This window comes from Prinia subflava, chromosome 6, assembly GCF_021018805.1.
Source record: "Prinia subflava isolate CZ2003 ecotype Zambia chromosome 6, Cam_Psub_1.2, whole genome shotgun sequence".
Classification (NCBI taxonomy): Eukaryota; Metazoa; Chordata; class Aves; order Passeriformes; family Cisticolidae; genus Prinia; species Prinia subflava.
In genome coordinates, this window is record NC_086252.1 from 30,800,827 (window position 1) to 30,817,062 (window position 16,236).

At 44.2% G+C, this 16,236-nt stretch overlaps 1 protein-coding gene across 1 annotated transcript; it reads right to left on the reverse strand.

Annotated features, from left to right (window-relative positions):
• Window positions 1-845: 845 nt before the first annotated feature.
• INSIG2 (insulin induced gene 2) lies at window positions 846-13,899 on the reverse strand. Its single transcript, XM_063400935.1, has 6 exons — window positions 13,736-13,899; window positions 9,427-9,764; window positions 6,533-6,657; window positions 4,325-4,491; window positions 3,796-3,895; window positions 846-3,315 (listed from the first exon to the last, which is right to left on the reverse strand). Exons 2-6 carry the CDS (start codon window positions 9,668-9,670, stop codon window positions 3,274-3,276), a joined length of 678 nt encoding a protein of 225 aa, XP_063257005.1. The 5' UTR covers window positions 9,671-9,764; window positions 13,736-13,899; the 3' UTR covers window positions 846-3,273.
• Window positions 13,900-16,236: the final 2,337 nt, after the last annotated feature.

A 16,236-nucleotide genomic window follows, 5' to 3' on the forward strand; every position in this document is an offset into this window, starting at 1 on the left:
CTCTACCTGGATGCTTTTCCATTACATTTCCAAACCTCTCTTTCTCACATCTTTTTTGAAACAGTGATGGGCACGATGAATGCAGTCTGTGAATACCAGAGTAACATTCAGTTCATATCCAGACCAGAACATTAATAAATACAAATATATTATGAATTTCCCTACCATTTGTGGTTTGGGTTTTTTTCATATCGATAGCAGCTATTTAAATCTCTATTTTCTGTATTGTGAGTGAAGTTATCTTATTCTCACTGCAGATTCAAAAGAGTAGATTTTCCAAGGCTGCTCAGCATGGTAATTAAGATAGAATCACAGCTGATTTGATCTTCCCTGCTTCTTTTTCACTATTTTTATACAGATGGGCAACCAATATGCCAGCTAAATGGTCAGAATTATTATGAGATTGCTGATAGAAGGCAACTCAGTATATTTTAAATACCAATACAATTTCTTAAAGAAAGAAGAAACCTATCAATCAAGCTTGTAATTGTGTTTAATGCACATTTTGCTTTTAACAGCAATTTGCCAGTTTAAACAGCATAGACCTTACAAGGGTTAATTGGTGAAGACGTTAGAGTGCTTTTAAAGTTGTATCTAAATTATACCGTATTCATTCTTTATTGAACAACATTTTTAAGACAGTCTAATGTTGTAACTACATGTTATACAGTAGCAGCATGTCCACACCACTAAAGTTAAGGCCATGTCAGCATTCTCATCATGAACCTTCCTCAGGGATTGAACACATCAGCCATAAAATCACAGAGGTTTGAAACAACAGGACACCCACAATGTCATCCTGTATTGATGTTAGTCAGGTAAGAATAAAAACAGTAAGACACATATAATAAAGGACTCCACCCAAATTTATTTTGGATGATTGCTGCCTTTGCACAACATGCTCAAAATTTCCAAAATGAAATTTAGAAGTCAGCGGACAGCACAGTCGAACCAGGTTTAGCTGAATCTGAGTGCAAAGTGCTGCAAAGTGGGTGCCACAGATGCACAACAACCACTTCTCACATACTGCACATTTCCACACACGAGGCTGCTTCTGTGTAAGTATGGAGACTGGTAACAGGAGTTCTACCACCAAGGGAATAACAAAAACAACGCCTCTTCAGTTGTACACACGTTGGTCATGATGAAACTACATTGTTTACCAAGTCAGCACACTGGTACTGAGGTACTGTGTTACTCCCTACAGTTAGGATAAGAAACATCTGAAAATTATGCCACACATGTCCTGATAACTCAGTAGGGACTTCTCACCCTGTCCACCAAGCTGAAGCCATTTATTGAAGTAAAGAAGGTGGTGGAGGTGAAATACTGTAAGAGAGAGACCCAACACCTTCTTCAGCAAATTGCCAGAACCTGCCTAAAGAAACTCACCCTTCATTCCTGCCCAGCTTCTTGGTTTTATTTATAAAATGCTTCTTATTGCCGTATGGTTTGATTAAGAGAAAATCTCTGGTCAGGGATCTACTTAGACATGTTCTGTCTCTGCCTGAAGCAAAGTGCCTCTGTAGGTGCTTCCCTGAAACATCATCCCAGGACAGTGGGCTGCAGGTGATGACACTTTGTGGAGCTGCAGAACCAAGCTCTTCATACATCACTTGCTTATTTATTATTTTTACAATTTCCCATTCAAGAAATTTTTCTTTTGTGACTATGTCTTTTGTTACAATGCTTTGGAAGTGCTCATTCCACACTTTTCAGACTTGGAGGTAAGCAGGTAAGACTGAAAAAGTTGCCTAGTTCAAGCTTTGTGTACAACACATTCACACATTTATTCATAAAAACTTGTCTAAACATCTACTTGTTCTTTGGACCAACTCCAGCCTCCCTAGGTGACTGTAACATGTCTTTTAAACCTTTCATGGAAGACTTAAAAAATAGTACTTAAAGACAAAAAGGAAAACAAACACATTTAAACATCATGAACAAAGACAGAAGGGGAAAACAAAGTGGAGACATCCCATGCCAAACTCACTGCAGGCACAGGTTAGCAGTGTCCTCTTGAAATCTGCTTTCTGCCTTCTTGCACTTCTTCCAGCTCATGGTCTTAAAAGGGAGCTGCAAAGCCAAGAGAAAATCCCATGTATGGCCACAAATATGGGTCACACACTAAAATCCTTCTTAAGAAGGGAACTGCTCAGCACACAGCCTATTTCAGCTCGCTGTCCTACCAGGCTGTCTGTGCACAGGCACCTGTCAAACAACATTCCTCCACCTCAGAAAACGGCTACAAGAACAAATGCATTTATGGTTGCCTGAACACAGTAACAGCCACCAGGGCTCCATCAGTACCTAAAATACAGCCCTGCTGATCCCTGCCAACAGAGCAGGGGGTGGGCAAGGACCACCAAGAGTAACATTGGTAATGGAGGGGTTTATGACACTATATGGTAGTGGCTGATTTACTTCAGCAGAATTAAATTTTGCAATAAAAACTCCCTAAAGTGTTTTTCCTATCAACACAAATCAGCTTAAAGGATTGTACAAGAATGACCTGGACTGTATCCTGTTTTGCACACAAGTCGTTTCAGAATCTGTCCATGGTTCACATAAATTCAAAAACAAACAGAGATGCTGGATATACCAGGGGAAAAATAGCAAATAGTTTCCAGACTCGGTTTCCATTTCTGTGCTACTGGGCACACACCACATACAAATGAAAAGCTATGGCAATAACCCATGAAACCTGCATTGAGTTTCCTCACCTGTATTGTGAGTCAGAAGAATTATATACTGTGTTAATAGGCATAAATCAGTTACTTATTGCATCAAAGTTCACCTGTAATCCATAAATTTCATACAGCTATTACGGGCTATCATCATGGAAAGAGATCTTCACTGCTAAACACGAACCCCCTCTGTCTTTCACTAGCTGTTAAGAACAAATTCCTCAAAACTTTCAAGATAAAGTGAATCAAGAAGTTTCAGCTACAGAAATGTAGTGCAAAGGTTCAGTTTGGCACTGCAACATTACAGACAAACAGGAATTTATGGTAAACTGTTTAGATTTGGAAAAAAGAATCCTATAATTGAACCAATATTGTCAAATGTATTGCATACTATCGTAACTTCACAGTAATCAAAATCAGACATCAAGGTTTCTATAGAAGCAGCAATCACAGATTGCAGTAAAGTATACCACTCAAGGGGAAAAAAAATTGCATTTTGGCAATTTCATAGTCAAGTGTTCCTTATGCTCCTCCAACAGTCATTTGTCAGACATTTTCCTGTTTAAAAGGTGCATATTGTTTCCTCTCAGTCCTCATGAGACTTCTCTGCAATGACTTTGCATTCATACTGAAAAACAGAAGCAGACAAAATAATATTAATTTACATAACTAGTGAACAGGATTTAAGTGATTTTTCTACAAAATGGGTGATAAAATAGTTCTCGTTAAACTCCACCCAGATAAGTTTGATCTCCTTAAGTTCTGTGCACATCCTGGTGGCTGCAATTTCTGTCCCCTGAGCAGGTCTGACTTTGGGGACAGCCTGATTTCTTCCCAAACCCAGGAGCTCTTAGCCCATGGTCCTGAAAGCATGTAACAGAGTGTACAGAGCCAAGCAGGGGTGTGCTCTGACTTACAGAATGATCAGCTCACTATATCAACAAGAAATGATTGCTGATCTCTACCTCACTGCACACCCTTGAGCCAAAGAGCTGCCTGGTATACGTGGAGGAAGAAATGGCATGTACATTTAAACTTTTACTGGAGGGCAAACATGTACATTTAAACTTTTACTGGAAGACAATCAATCCCCCTCCTCCAGACTCACCATGGCCAGCTGCCTGCCAATATTGCCCATTGTTATTCCACCAGCAAAAAATATACATGGCAACCAGGAGCGGACATAGAGGAAGTCTGGGGATGTGTATCTGCAAAAGAAGGCACATTTGTGAGCTCAACAAAAATTTCTCACATTTGTATTGTGCAAAACAAGGAGTCCTCCAATCACAAGGCAAATTCATAATTATCAGGATATTTTAACTCAAAAAGATATCCATTATAGAAATTTATTTTCTTGCAGCAAATAACAAAGGAGGCTTCTTATTGATTATAGCTGCACCAAACAAAGCGTGTTACATTGTTGGCAAGGTAGCAATTTTATTTCAATTAGCATTTCCAACTAGATTTCTCACTTTCACACACATAAGAGCTTTCATAACCAGTCCAATTTATGCTGTGCTCAAAATTAGGTGCTGACAGCTTTGAAAATCATGTCAAACTGTACCCCTTCAGTTATTCTGATTTAATGTTACAGCTTGAAAACATTATTATTTCACCTTAGGGAAGAAAACACTTACTGATAAACTCCATTGTACACCAGAAGCTGTGACACCAGCGTGGCCAGGAAAGCAATTCCCACTCCAAGACCAAAGCCACTCCGTGACCTGTCAAAGGTCCACCACAGCCCAATGGACAGGGCTGCCAACGTGAGAGACAGCTGGATATTGTTGGCAAAATCCACCTTCTGTGTTGGCTGTTAAGGAAAAGCTTGGAAATACCACGTACAAGTATACAGCAATTTTTGTCACTATGTCTATTTTGGCACAACAGAAGAAAAACCAAAACATTAAGAGAAGTACCTGTATCATCTCTCACACAGCTAGCAGATGTGAGGAATTAAGGTTTGTAGTTGTGGATATTTCAGGAAACTAAGAACTTATGATACTTCTTCAAATTTTAGGGTCTTTGCACTGTAAGAGACTGAAGAGCCTCTTCACCTACCAAGCATTTTATACAGACACACAATGCACATGTTGCTTCTCACCCTCACCTGGCCCTTTACTACACTCAATATGAAATCTTAAATCTAGCATTAAATTCCTTCACTGACAGGGATTTACCAAAAAAAGGTATTTGTCACTCTTAACTGCAATTTTGATTAAATTACACGATGCTTTACATTCGGCCCAACATTAAAATCTTAATGTGTTCTATAAATCAAAATGAAAATATTATTGTAAAGTGTTCATGTAAATCAACACTGAAAGTCAGTTTTGTCAGCTTGTGAAAGAATTGTGAAGTCACTTCAGATATTTCTGTGTGTTTCACATCCTTCAAAATGTTTTGGGAACACTAACTCATCCTCATTACTCCTGTCCAAAACAGATAATTAAAAAGGGGCTTGTCATGTTTCATAGGCCTGAAAGCAAATTTATGGGATGACAGTACAAAAACCACTGTCCTATTTCCTCACAAAAATCTGGAGGGAGACATAATGGAAATGAGAAACAAGCTTGACTAACTGAAATAAATAATTACAGGATAAAAATCAATAGTTTCAGAAAGAGTCAAAGAAGGTAGAACCCTCACCAAATCTGGCAATGTGCAGAACTGGCACCAGCTGAAGAGAAAGCAGCCTGGAGAGCTGTCAAGCAGGAAATACAGACAGTTCATTACTGATGTCCTGGGATATGGGCAACAGCTGTTAAGAGAACTGCAGAAAATTCGCTGTAAATAATCAGACTTGTGTAAAAAGTTGACTTGTGTCAACTCTTATTTCTTAAAAGCAGCCAAGTTGCCACGGGCTCACCCAGCAGGTACAGGCCAGGTCAGTGAGGAGCACAGCACCAGACCAGTGCATCTCTGGCAAGGAGAGGGAGGTTTGTGAGGACAGTGGGGGTGACTCAGAGCCCTGCAGTTCCAGCTCATCCAGCCATAGCAGGGAGTGGGGAAAACACACAACAACAAAACCCATCAGTGCCCAGCAACCTCAGTGAGAACTCAGCCAGCTCTGCCACCTTCCACTTAACGTGCCCTCTCTCCCTGGGAATGAGGAGATTCAGTAGCACAAGAACAGAACTTTCAGCACCGTTTTTGTGAACTGTATTGGAGCTGACACAGATGGAGATGAGCTTTGCAGAGATGATCAACCTTCTCTACAAGACTTTTCACCAGCAAACCCTGGTTTTAGCCGACAGAGGAGGCACTAGGCATAACTGCAGAAAGCCTCTCACACCCACAGCACTGCCAGTAAGGTGCACCAGTCCATGAGAAAAGCAGCCTGTCACCCAGGGTACTCTCTTGGCATCAAGGAAGGCATCCTTTGCAGAAGGGGTTGCAACATTTCCTGGCATTGTGTATTCCTGGGTACTCCTGGTCCTGAGTTCTCCCCATTCTTTGCAAAGTGCATGTGCTTCACTCATGACATCAAGTTCTTACTATGGTATTAAAATGACATCATCTTGCAACATTCTAAAGCACTTTTCTGTAATACCTACTTCATGAATATCTTCCCACACTAACTTTAATTATTAAAAAAAAATAATAGACTCTAAGTAATACAAAGCCCCATACTGAGACACTCCTAATGAAAATATTTTTCAGAACAAAAAGATGTGAGACTCATCAATACTGCTCCAAGTTTGACACTAACACATACTCTGCACTTCCCTTGCAAAATTGCTGCATGTTACACCTTTAACACCAACTCACTATGACTGACCGTGTGAGCTTTTTTTAAGAGGAAACACGTTTGTTACCACCAATGTCACTGGATTACAGGATACAGCACTGGCATGATTTATGCCCACAAAGACTGCCACACATCGCATTACACTGGACCATTCTCTCTTGAACTTATGTGGCTCTCCCAGATGTCTGTCCATGCAGGGGTACAATAACCCAATCACAGCTGTGGGGACAGGAAAGAGAAAAGGCCCTGAAGTTACAGCACTGGCAATATTTAACTAGAATAAAGGCTATCTGGACTTTGACAATGAAAGTCACTACTAAAACACATCTTTTAAGGATAAACAGCACAAAACCACATGTTGTAAAGGAAGAGGAACATCAAAGAGTTTCATTATTTTAAAAAGCCCCGTAAAGTTAAGAAACATCTTCAGCCACTGCAGAAGAAGTAGCAATACAGAGACAATTTGAACCAGGGACACAGGATCACAGAGCTCTCCCCCACACCAAAATCTGCACTATAGTTCAGAAAGAGCATTAATAGCTTACAGGTCAGCACTTCAAAAAATCCCACACATCCAACACGTTTAAAATAACTGCAAAACCAACACATCGCAGTACTGGTGTGGTTTATAACATCAATATTTTGTGTTTTCTTTTGTTCTTGTTACAAGCAGGCTTTGTTTGGAGAATGTTTTTCTTTCTTCAATGCCACTCAAGCTCACCCAGAAGAGAGAAAGCCAAGAGCCTACGGTAGCTGTTGAATATAGAAAGCAAACAAATTCCAGCCCCAGGGAACTGAGATGCTCTTTCAATATTTCTTCATAAATGTGCTCTCCACTGCAACTGCAGCTAAAAAGACTTTTACCAGCCCCACTAAGGAACAATAATGGTGCCTTAGACTGTAGTGGTGTGAGTACAGCAGAGCCTGAGCCATCGGTACAGACTCCAGTGCCTTCAGTCCAGCGCACTGCTGGGGGTAACTGCAAATGCTCTTTATTCTGCCACAGAGGAAACTGATCTCCAGGATTCAGGAAAATAAATCATCAGTAAAGCTGGAGCGGAAAAAAACCTCCCTGAGCAATTTTCTTGCCAAAGGCCTTGGGCCAAACTCATGACTAATAACGGTGATGGATGAAAGGACTTCTCTGAATGCAGCCTCGATCACCACTGATTATAAATATGCAAAATACCTTTATTCTGTTCATAATAATAAACCATACTGCAGAGAAATGTTCACGTCAATTCCAGGAAGGCTGTGCAAGTACAAATGGTAAGAAAATGGGTGAATTATCAGCATTTACCACAGAGGTTCCCTGCATGTATGCTAGCAGAGAAGATAAGGAAAGAAAATGCAGGAGAGTGGTAATGAAAGAAAAACCCCTGAGCACCTCAACAGGGGTGACTCCTACTGGGAAAAGACAATTAAGGCTGTAGTATCTTTAAATCAGGTGGCTTAAAATCAAGTACTAAAATCAAACAGTATACTTTGCAAGCCATATCCAGTCTTTCTATCAAAACCACCAACCTCTCTGACCCAGAGGGTCCCACAAGTTCCTTGTGAGATGATGGCAAGATGCAGCTTTCCCAAGTTCCCACTGGCAGCTGCAGCCTTCTCAGGTGGCCCAAGAGAGCACAAAGTGCAGCCTGATGCAAACAGCAGACAGTGCAAATGTTGCAGTGAAGACTGCAAACCTCGTGCACTGCTGCTGCAGCAAGCTGGGGTTCATTTCAATCCCCACTAATCCATATATAAGAGGCTTATTTGTCAAGACAATCAGTTTAATCAGTTTAAAGCATAAAAGAAAAATGTAGGAAATGCAAGATATGAACCAAAAGCTAATCAACAATCTTGGCAAGACAAGAAGAGGACTTAGACAACTACAGATAAGGCAGGTATGTAACTGCCACCATAACATGCCAAATGCATTTCCACTGGAGAACACAACATTCAGGGAGCTGTTTGGAGGGTTTCCTTTCCTTTCTCTATGACATCTGAAGTGTATTATTTCAAGAAGGTATCAAAAAACCTCCCCAAACAGTCTATTAGGAAAAAGCAGGCTTAAATATTACCATTAGCAAAACAGCGATGCCATCTCAAAAGAAGTTTATTGACTCACATTAATACTCAGAGTTGTGAGCTTCTCAATCTGATTAAAACTTCTCTCTAGAAGATAACCCCTGCAAGAACAGACTCACCAAAGCAGAATCCTCCAGTACTGGCTGCTAAGAATATTCCCTTAGTAAAGCATGAAACTAATCCTAAGGATCAGTGATCTTCAGAGCCAGGTAGAAAGTCAAATTCCATCACGCCTGTAACATGGAATATGCCCTGATACTTGAGAGGAGAAAGGGGCATCAGTCAGCTCACTTTGACTGGCTAAACACAGCTCCCTGCGTGGCCATGGAGAAATGGAGCACGTTCACATCACCTGAGACACACAACTGCACAGAGGTGCTCTGTTCTGCACTGTGCCCCTGCAGCTGCCAACTGCACCCCTGGCCTCAGCTCCCAGGACACAGGCAGGGCTCCCAGCTCCACAGGGCTCTACCTTGAACTGGAGGGAGGAACAAATGGAAAGCTGGACCACAAAAGGGAGCACTTCTCAGGGTGGATTGCTGTGCTCAAACAAGGCCCTGTGTGCTGCAGTCTGACACCACCAGGCTGTTTTCAAAAGCTGTCTGGGAGCACACTCCTATAACCCAACTCCAGGTCAGCAGCAGCATCATCTCCTCACATCTGTTAACCTCTAACCCAGCAGAAAAGAACAAAGGCTATAGCTGGTTAACAATATTATAGTAAGACAAGTTAGCAAAAAGCACATTCCTGGACACACGCATATTTGTGTATACATGGGGAGATCAGAAGGATACAAACAGCTCAACAAGGACAGTGACGCTGAAAGGGAATTTTTTATCTTCCCCACATCTCACACAGTCTTTTGCAACTGCCTAACTACCTCAGCAGGCATACACACAGAACTGAACTTACCTGATGCTGTGCCACAGCAGGGTGGCACCCACCAAGCTGAGGAAAAGATGCTTGTGATCACGTCAGGAGGGAAGAGAGTAACATTCCTCTGGATCTGAAGCAAGTTTAATACTAATGCAAGAAACACACCAATAAAAAACAGCACTACACCACGAATTACCAAATTCATGCCACGACTGGTTACAGATGAAATGTATGGGCCACACTTTTTTGGTAAGGTTGGCATTGCATCATTTTCTGCCATGACTTCTTAAGTTATCAGAGGCATCCAAGAAGCTGACTGAGGATTCACTTGTAATCAGTATTTCAACCCTCTTCAATTAGGAGACACCCAAACCCTGAAAAATAATAAAAAGAGTGAAAATTCAGATATAAAAAACATTACATGTATTTTTCTTATTTGGAGATTGGGTTAAAAAATGCTTATTATATTTTTTCTGAATTTTCTGAAGAGGCAATTAGTCCTTTGATAGCAGAATCAACCACAGCTGCAAAAATGCTTTACAAAGGGAACGGGTTTCACAAACAGCTTTTCCTGCTAGGAGACAGAGGAGGAAACACGTGGGATGGGGCAACTAGGAATGTGAAAGTACATTCCAGGAGGTGAAGAAATGACACAGGTATCAGATGGAAGAAAGGCTTGCTTTTCAGTAAGCATAAATTGTTTTTTTCCCCTCCTTTAAGCAACAACTGGAGGTTATATAATTCAGCAGCACAGAGCCCTCAATTCCAAGTCAGCCACAGAAGTCCAGAATTCTCTTTTCTTGAAGAGACAGCAAAAAGCTTTTCTCAACTGGAAAGTGAAATCTGAGAAGTAAATTTCAGGCTGGAGTCGGAATTTCAGCAATCCTGCAGTACATATGTTTTGTAACCTCCAGTGAGAGCAAACAGCTCAGTAAACCACAGCAGTAACTTCAACACACAGAAATATTTACCAAAGTAACACACACATCTGGTGAAAACCGTCCAGTTTTACATTACTATAAACCCTAACTGTAATCAGGCACAGAAGCACCTGAGGGCAAAGGAAAAGGAGCTCCACCTGCCTTCGCAATAGGAAGCCTCTGACATGAGTAACTGCTGGTATTACAGGAATGGCAGAGTTCCCATCCCAATCCCTTTCTTAAAAAAAGCAAAACCTGTCCATCATGAGTCTTGTTATACACGGATTCAGTGCCACATTCGTGTATAACAAAGACTGTGATCGACAGCTTAGCCACCTGGAACTTCGGGAAAAAGGCCCTGACATTGTTTTTAAATTTGAAGCTGCCAGCTGGTAGCAGCTTCTGTTAACTCTTATTTATGGCACATGGGGAGCCAAACCAGAACATCCATCCCCTTTCCCCTTTGCTCCAGACAATCCCGAGGAACCTCTCAGAGACACGGCAGCAGAGCAGGACTCAGCATTCCTTCACTTCTGCTGACTGAAAGCCAAAAGGGAAGCTAAATACATCCAGGTTAGTTAAGATACTCCAGTCAAGTGCACAAATGTGATGCCACACCATGGCATACTCCATCACATGAAGAAAGTTCCAACAGACAGAAAAAAAAGGAGAGAAAAAAGAAAAAAGTTCTCTTCGTACAAAACTTCCCACTGGCAGTTTGTGCAGTCAACAGTGTCTTCCTAAGAACTCAGGCTCTCTTCTACACAGCCAACTCCCCACGTTCCTTGTAATCATGAACACATAATCATAAATCTTGAGGGGAAAGAGAACCACCAAGGTGTCAGGCCTCTTAGCCTGCTTCCTGAGTCAGACTGCCAGCCTCAGTGTCTGTATTAAGGCTGGCACTGCAACGCTTCCTTCAAGCAAACTTCCTTCAAGCAAAAGGGAGGTGCTCCAGATTTTTTCCTTTCTCTGGATGGGACGGAACTGGAGCTCGGATCATACGTTTAGCCTCCAGCAAAGAAACCACGGAGTCACAAAAACATCATTTCAGCTGAGAGTCTCCCTCATCTCCCTTGGGGCTTTGTCCACCAGGTGATCACCAGAACTCTCAGAATTTACAAGAGTGTTTTCAAGAATTCTCAGAATTTACAGGAGTGTTTTCAATACATGGGATTGAAGGCTGTAGCTCACAATTACAAACTTTGCAGGACTACTGTGCCTAACATGGGTTTTCAAACTGTTATGTCCCTTCCTAGCTTTAGCTTGCCCAGGGAAATAAGCTCAGCTCTTAACTCTCCACTTACTGCATCATCCCAACAGCTTCTGGCACTTCCTGAAGCCTGCATATCCCCTTTTTTGAATGCATGACCCAAGCTGATATATAAGAAAGTTCACACTTTTAGGTCTTTCTTTAATGAGCAGCACACAGGATAAGAGTTTCTTTTTTCAGTCATAAAGTGGTTTGCTCATGTCCCGTGATCCTTTACTACATTCAAGTTTCTCTTCTTTCTTGCACACTGCATTTCAGCCCGTAGGTGTTATTTAATTCTGACACTCAACTGCAATCCATTTTTCCTGCAGGATCTCTCAGCCCTCCTTGGCCATGTAAATGTTACCAGCTTTGGGTCATCAGCAAGAATCTTACTGCATCCTATTTTGTGCACCAAGCTTATCAACTAAAATAGAAACACAGGATGTTTTGGGTTAGAAGAGACCTTAGAGATCATCTAGTTTCACCCCCCAAATACTGCGAAAGATCAGCCCAAGTCCCTGTCTTTGATGACATCTATTAATAATTTCCCTGCATTGATTATTTCCCCACTGTACACTCTCTCAGTATCTCCCTCTAACAAAACTCTGCTTCTTCAACTACAGGAATCTTCAGCCTAATTAAGAATCATCAACTGTCCCACATGGCAATACTGATGTAAACACTCATTAGCTCTTACTGGTTTTTCTCCTAGAAATGCTGATAATCAAATAAAAGTTCGATTTTATTCTGCTATAAATCATTTTCAAATCATAAAACCTGCATTTGTATAATTTCCACTTTTTAAATATGCCATTCAGCAAATACATATTTACTTGTAAAGGCTTATCTAAATGCAACAGGAAGGAAATCACTTAGTGCTGCTACACAACCACTGCAGGTGCAAGTTACTCAAGACACGAGAAACACATTTTTATTAACAGGTAAACAGCCTGACCACAGCGAGGGCACCTGGGTAGGTACACATTGACAGGTGTTTATAAAAGTAACTCAAGGTCTGAAACTGGCATGATGCAGTCGTTTGCACCTGGTGGTTTTTCACCCTCCACATATCATTCCTAGTTGTTTTATCAGTTTCCAGATTTTCCACTGACCCTGAGACCTTCTGGCATGCCACAGAGCAACTGGGGAAGGGATCAGTGCTCAGGAAAGATTCTTCAGCGCCCCAGACAGCTTAGGCTCACAATGCCCTGGCACAGCAGAGATATAAACTCTCATCACCTTTCATGGAAATTAAATCACGATCCCTAAAGACCCCAGTTCCTTCTGACTAGGAGGCCACTGTTCCTGCAGACAGTGGAGACTGTCACCTTTTAAGCCTTATGTTTTACCGCAGGTTTCCTCTCCAATAAGAACAGATCACAACATATTGAACCAACAAGACTTCTGAGCCTTCATTTCTTGGGAACGCGCATTCCGAGCTGTAACACGGCACCGAAAGCTGCAGGCTTGGCACTGCCCGAGCCTCAGCTGCACTTCCCTCCTCGCTGGCACACATGGACCCGAGCCCGAGCTTTTCAACACACACCGTGCACCATGCACGACTTGCAAGGCAGCCACACGGTGTCTGGCATTGCGCAAAAAGTTAACAAGTAAATTATCACCCTAGACATTTTCAAGACACTTAGTCACTTAACTGTCTTCTAAGGAAAAGATCCGTCCTGCTCCCCAGTGCTCTCCCTGAGCGCCGGGAGCGATCCACAACTTCTGACACCACACAGACACACCGGGCACGGCGCGGCGAGGCCGAGAACGACAAGATTTATTTGGGCAACGCCACGCAGGAGATGGCAAGAAACCATCTGTGTGCAGCGAGGCAACGCCAAAAGCAAACCAAACCATCGCCTCTCCGGCATCGGGCGCGGCGGCTCTGCCCCGGACCCCGGATCCTGGGGGAGCCCAGCCCGCCTGGGCAGCGCCGGCACCTCCGGCCCGGCCCCGGGCAGCCCCGCCGGGCACAGGGAACGGCCCCGCCGGCCTCTCCCTCCGTCGCCCCCGGCCCAGCCCCGAAGCACCGCCCCATCCCGCGGGCAGCACGGGCCCGAGGGGCGCCGCTGCCCGCCCAGCCCGGCTCGTCCTGGCTCATCCCGGCCCCCCGGCTCCACAGCCCCGGCCCAGCCCGGCCCGGCCCCTCCGCAGCGCCGGGACTCACTCGGCCTCCGCCATCTTCCGCAGTCCCCGCCCCGCGCAGCCTCCGCAGCGCCCGCCGGGCCTCGGCCGGGCCGGGCACGGGCAGCGCGGGCGGAGCGCGGGGATCTCCGCCGGACCCGCCCCGCACGGCCCCCGGGTACCGCGGGGATCTCCGCCGGACCCGCCCCGCACGGGTCCCGGGTACCGCGGGGATCTCCGCCGGACCCGCCCCGCACGGGTCCCGGGTACCGCGGGGATCTCCGCCGGACCCGCCCCGCACAAACCCCGGGTACCGCGGGGATCTCCGCCGGACCCGCCCCGCACGGGTCCCGGGTACCGCGGGGATCTCCGCCGGACCCGCCCCGCACGGGTCCCGGGTACCGCGGGGATCTCCGCCGAACCCGCCCCGCACGGCCCCCGGGTACCGCGGGGATCTCCGCCGGACCCGCCCCGCACGGCCCCCGGGTACCGCGGGGATCTCCGCCGGACCCGCCCCGCACGGGCCCCGGGTACCGCGGGGATCTCCGCCGGACCCGCCCCGGACGGGCCCCGGGTACCGCGGCTGCGGCTCTGGAGCAGGTCCAGAGGAGTGCCACGAAGTTTGTAAGAGGAGCACTTCACTTTGAGTCCCGTGTGCAGGAGCAGTAGGTGCAAATTGAGACAGGAAATTTGGGTTAGGCGTTAGGAAGAAATTCTTTACCGTGAGGGTGATGAGACACTGGAACGGTTGCCCAGGAGGATTGTAGATGCCCCAGTCCTGGCAGTGTTCAAGGCCAGGTTGGGTGAGGCCGTGGCCAGCCCGGTCCATTGGGAGGTGTCCCTGCCCATGGCAGGGGTGTTGGGCTGGATGATCTTTAAGGTCCTTTCCAACCCTTTACATTCTGTGATCCAATGCTTAAAAGAAGAGCTGGATGTGTTGGGCTGTGTGCCCCATGACCACGCTCCCAGCTGGGCTGGGGGCAGTACCACAGCCTTTACACCTCCAGGCACAGGCTGGTGGGAATGGAGTCCTTGTCTCCAGCCGAAGCTGCCAGCCCAGCTCCGGCCCTCCGGAGCACCTGGTCCTACAAGGACTTCCCCGTGCACTTCACTTCATTGATTGAGGACAAAATTGCACATCTCTGTATTCCAGAAGCCACATTTTTACCTCCACTTTGGGCCTTTTGGGAAAAATGGACAACATGAAGCAGAAAACAATTTACCCTGTCTTACGGATGGTAAAGGCATCACAATAAAAACACCATTTATATACGTGAGATGGGACATGTGAGAGAAATGCTGTTACATTCATTTGTACATCATATATATTCATTTTAACATTGTATTCATTATCATATTAATGAACTCTTCCCTTTCTCACATTGATATTGAATACTATTTATTAAAAAGATCTGCACGTTCCATTAAGCTTGGTATTTCACTGCAAAGACTTTGCCATAGCTTTACATACTATGAGGTCTGCAGAGATTCAGTGCCTATCCCCTTGTAGTTCCCAGAATAATGACTAGGTAGGATTGAATTTGTAGCTGTTTACTGTAGTGGCATCTTTAGTGATAACTGTGGTTTCTTTGTGCTGGTGTGTTGTGACCAGCAGTGTCACCAAACATGTACAAACTCAGAGGGGAGGATATGGGTCTCTAATAGACGTACTAAGAATGGAAAAGAGAAACATTTGCAGCAGCAGAAGCCCATTGTGGTTTAGATGAGCAATAAATGAGTTTTCAAATTGTTCAACTTTGGCTTTTGTCGCACAGAAACAAAGTCTTTTTATCCTCAGTAATTCTGCTGAGCTGCCTGCCCTGTCAGTGGTTTAGACGAGTATTTTGCTGTACTTGAATGCCAAATTCTGGATTGAGAAAGACAAAAGGTTTTTTTAATCAAATAAAATATCTTTCCTTAGCGTCAGATAAATTCCTTTGGCCAGCCACATGCCTGAAGCAGAACAAAGTGCCTTATCTGTTTGTTCCTTAAAGACCAGGACCATCAGAAACCCTGAAATCAGAAACTTTGGGAACATGAAGGGTGTGCTGTAGGGAGGAATGTATGGCATAAGTAGATGGAGACTGCCAGTGATTGCTGGATCTTTCCTTCTCCAGACATGTGTAAATATAGTCAGGTAGTGACTTGTATTTCAATAAATTTGGATTAGTTTCAGTCAAGTCTGCTGCTGTGTTTGGTACTATAAAATAACAAGATCTTAATTCCTACCAAAAAAAAGTGATCATATGACAATTATTAACCATATTAACAGAGGCATATTGAAAATAATATGTGAGAAGAAAAATAACCAGTGTTGGTGTAAATCACTGCAACTCCAAGGACTTTATGGCATTGCCAACTCACAGGAGCTGAAGTCTCAGTCCTTACACCCATCTGATTATCTTAGAGGGCACAATATCTTGTGGCACAAAAATGGGAGAAGCATGAAGGAAAAGCATGCAAAAATGTATCTTAATTGGAAATTGCCAAATAAATGCATTGTCAAATAGTTTTACAGAGAAAGGAGGCAGAGATGTGACCTGC

What these genes read in the sequence shown, in the direction of transcription:
- INSIG2 (XM_063400935.1), bottom strand. Translation starts at nt 9,670, where the DNA reads ATGGCAGAAAATGATGCAATGCCAACCTTACCAAAAAAGTGTGGCCCA. An exon ending in CTGCTGTGGCACAGCATCAG is followed by an intron (nt 6,658 to 9,426) that starts GTAAGTTCAGTT and finishes CTGTCCCCACAG; the next exon opens with CTGTGATTGGGTTATTGTAC. An exon ending in TTGGCAGGCAGCTGGCCATG is followed by an intron (nt 3,316 to 3,795) that starts GTGAGTCTGGAG and finishes TCTGTTTTTCAG; the next exon opens with TATGAATGCAAAGTCATTGC.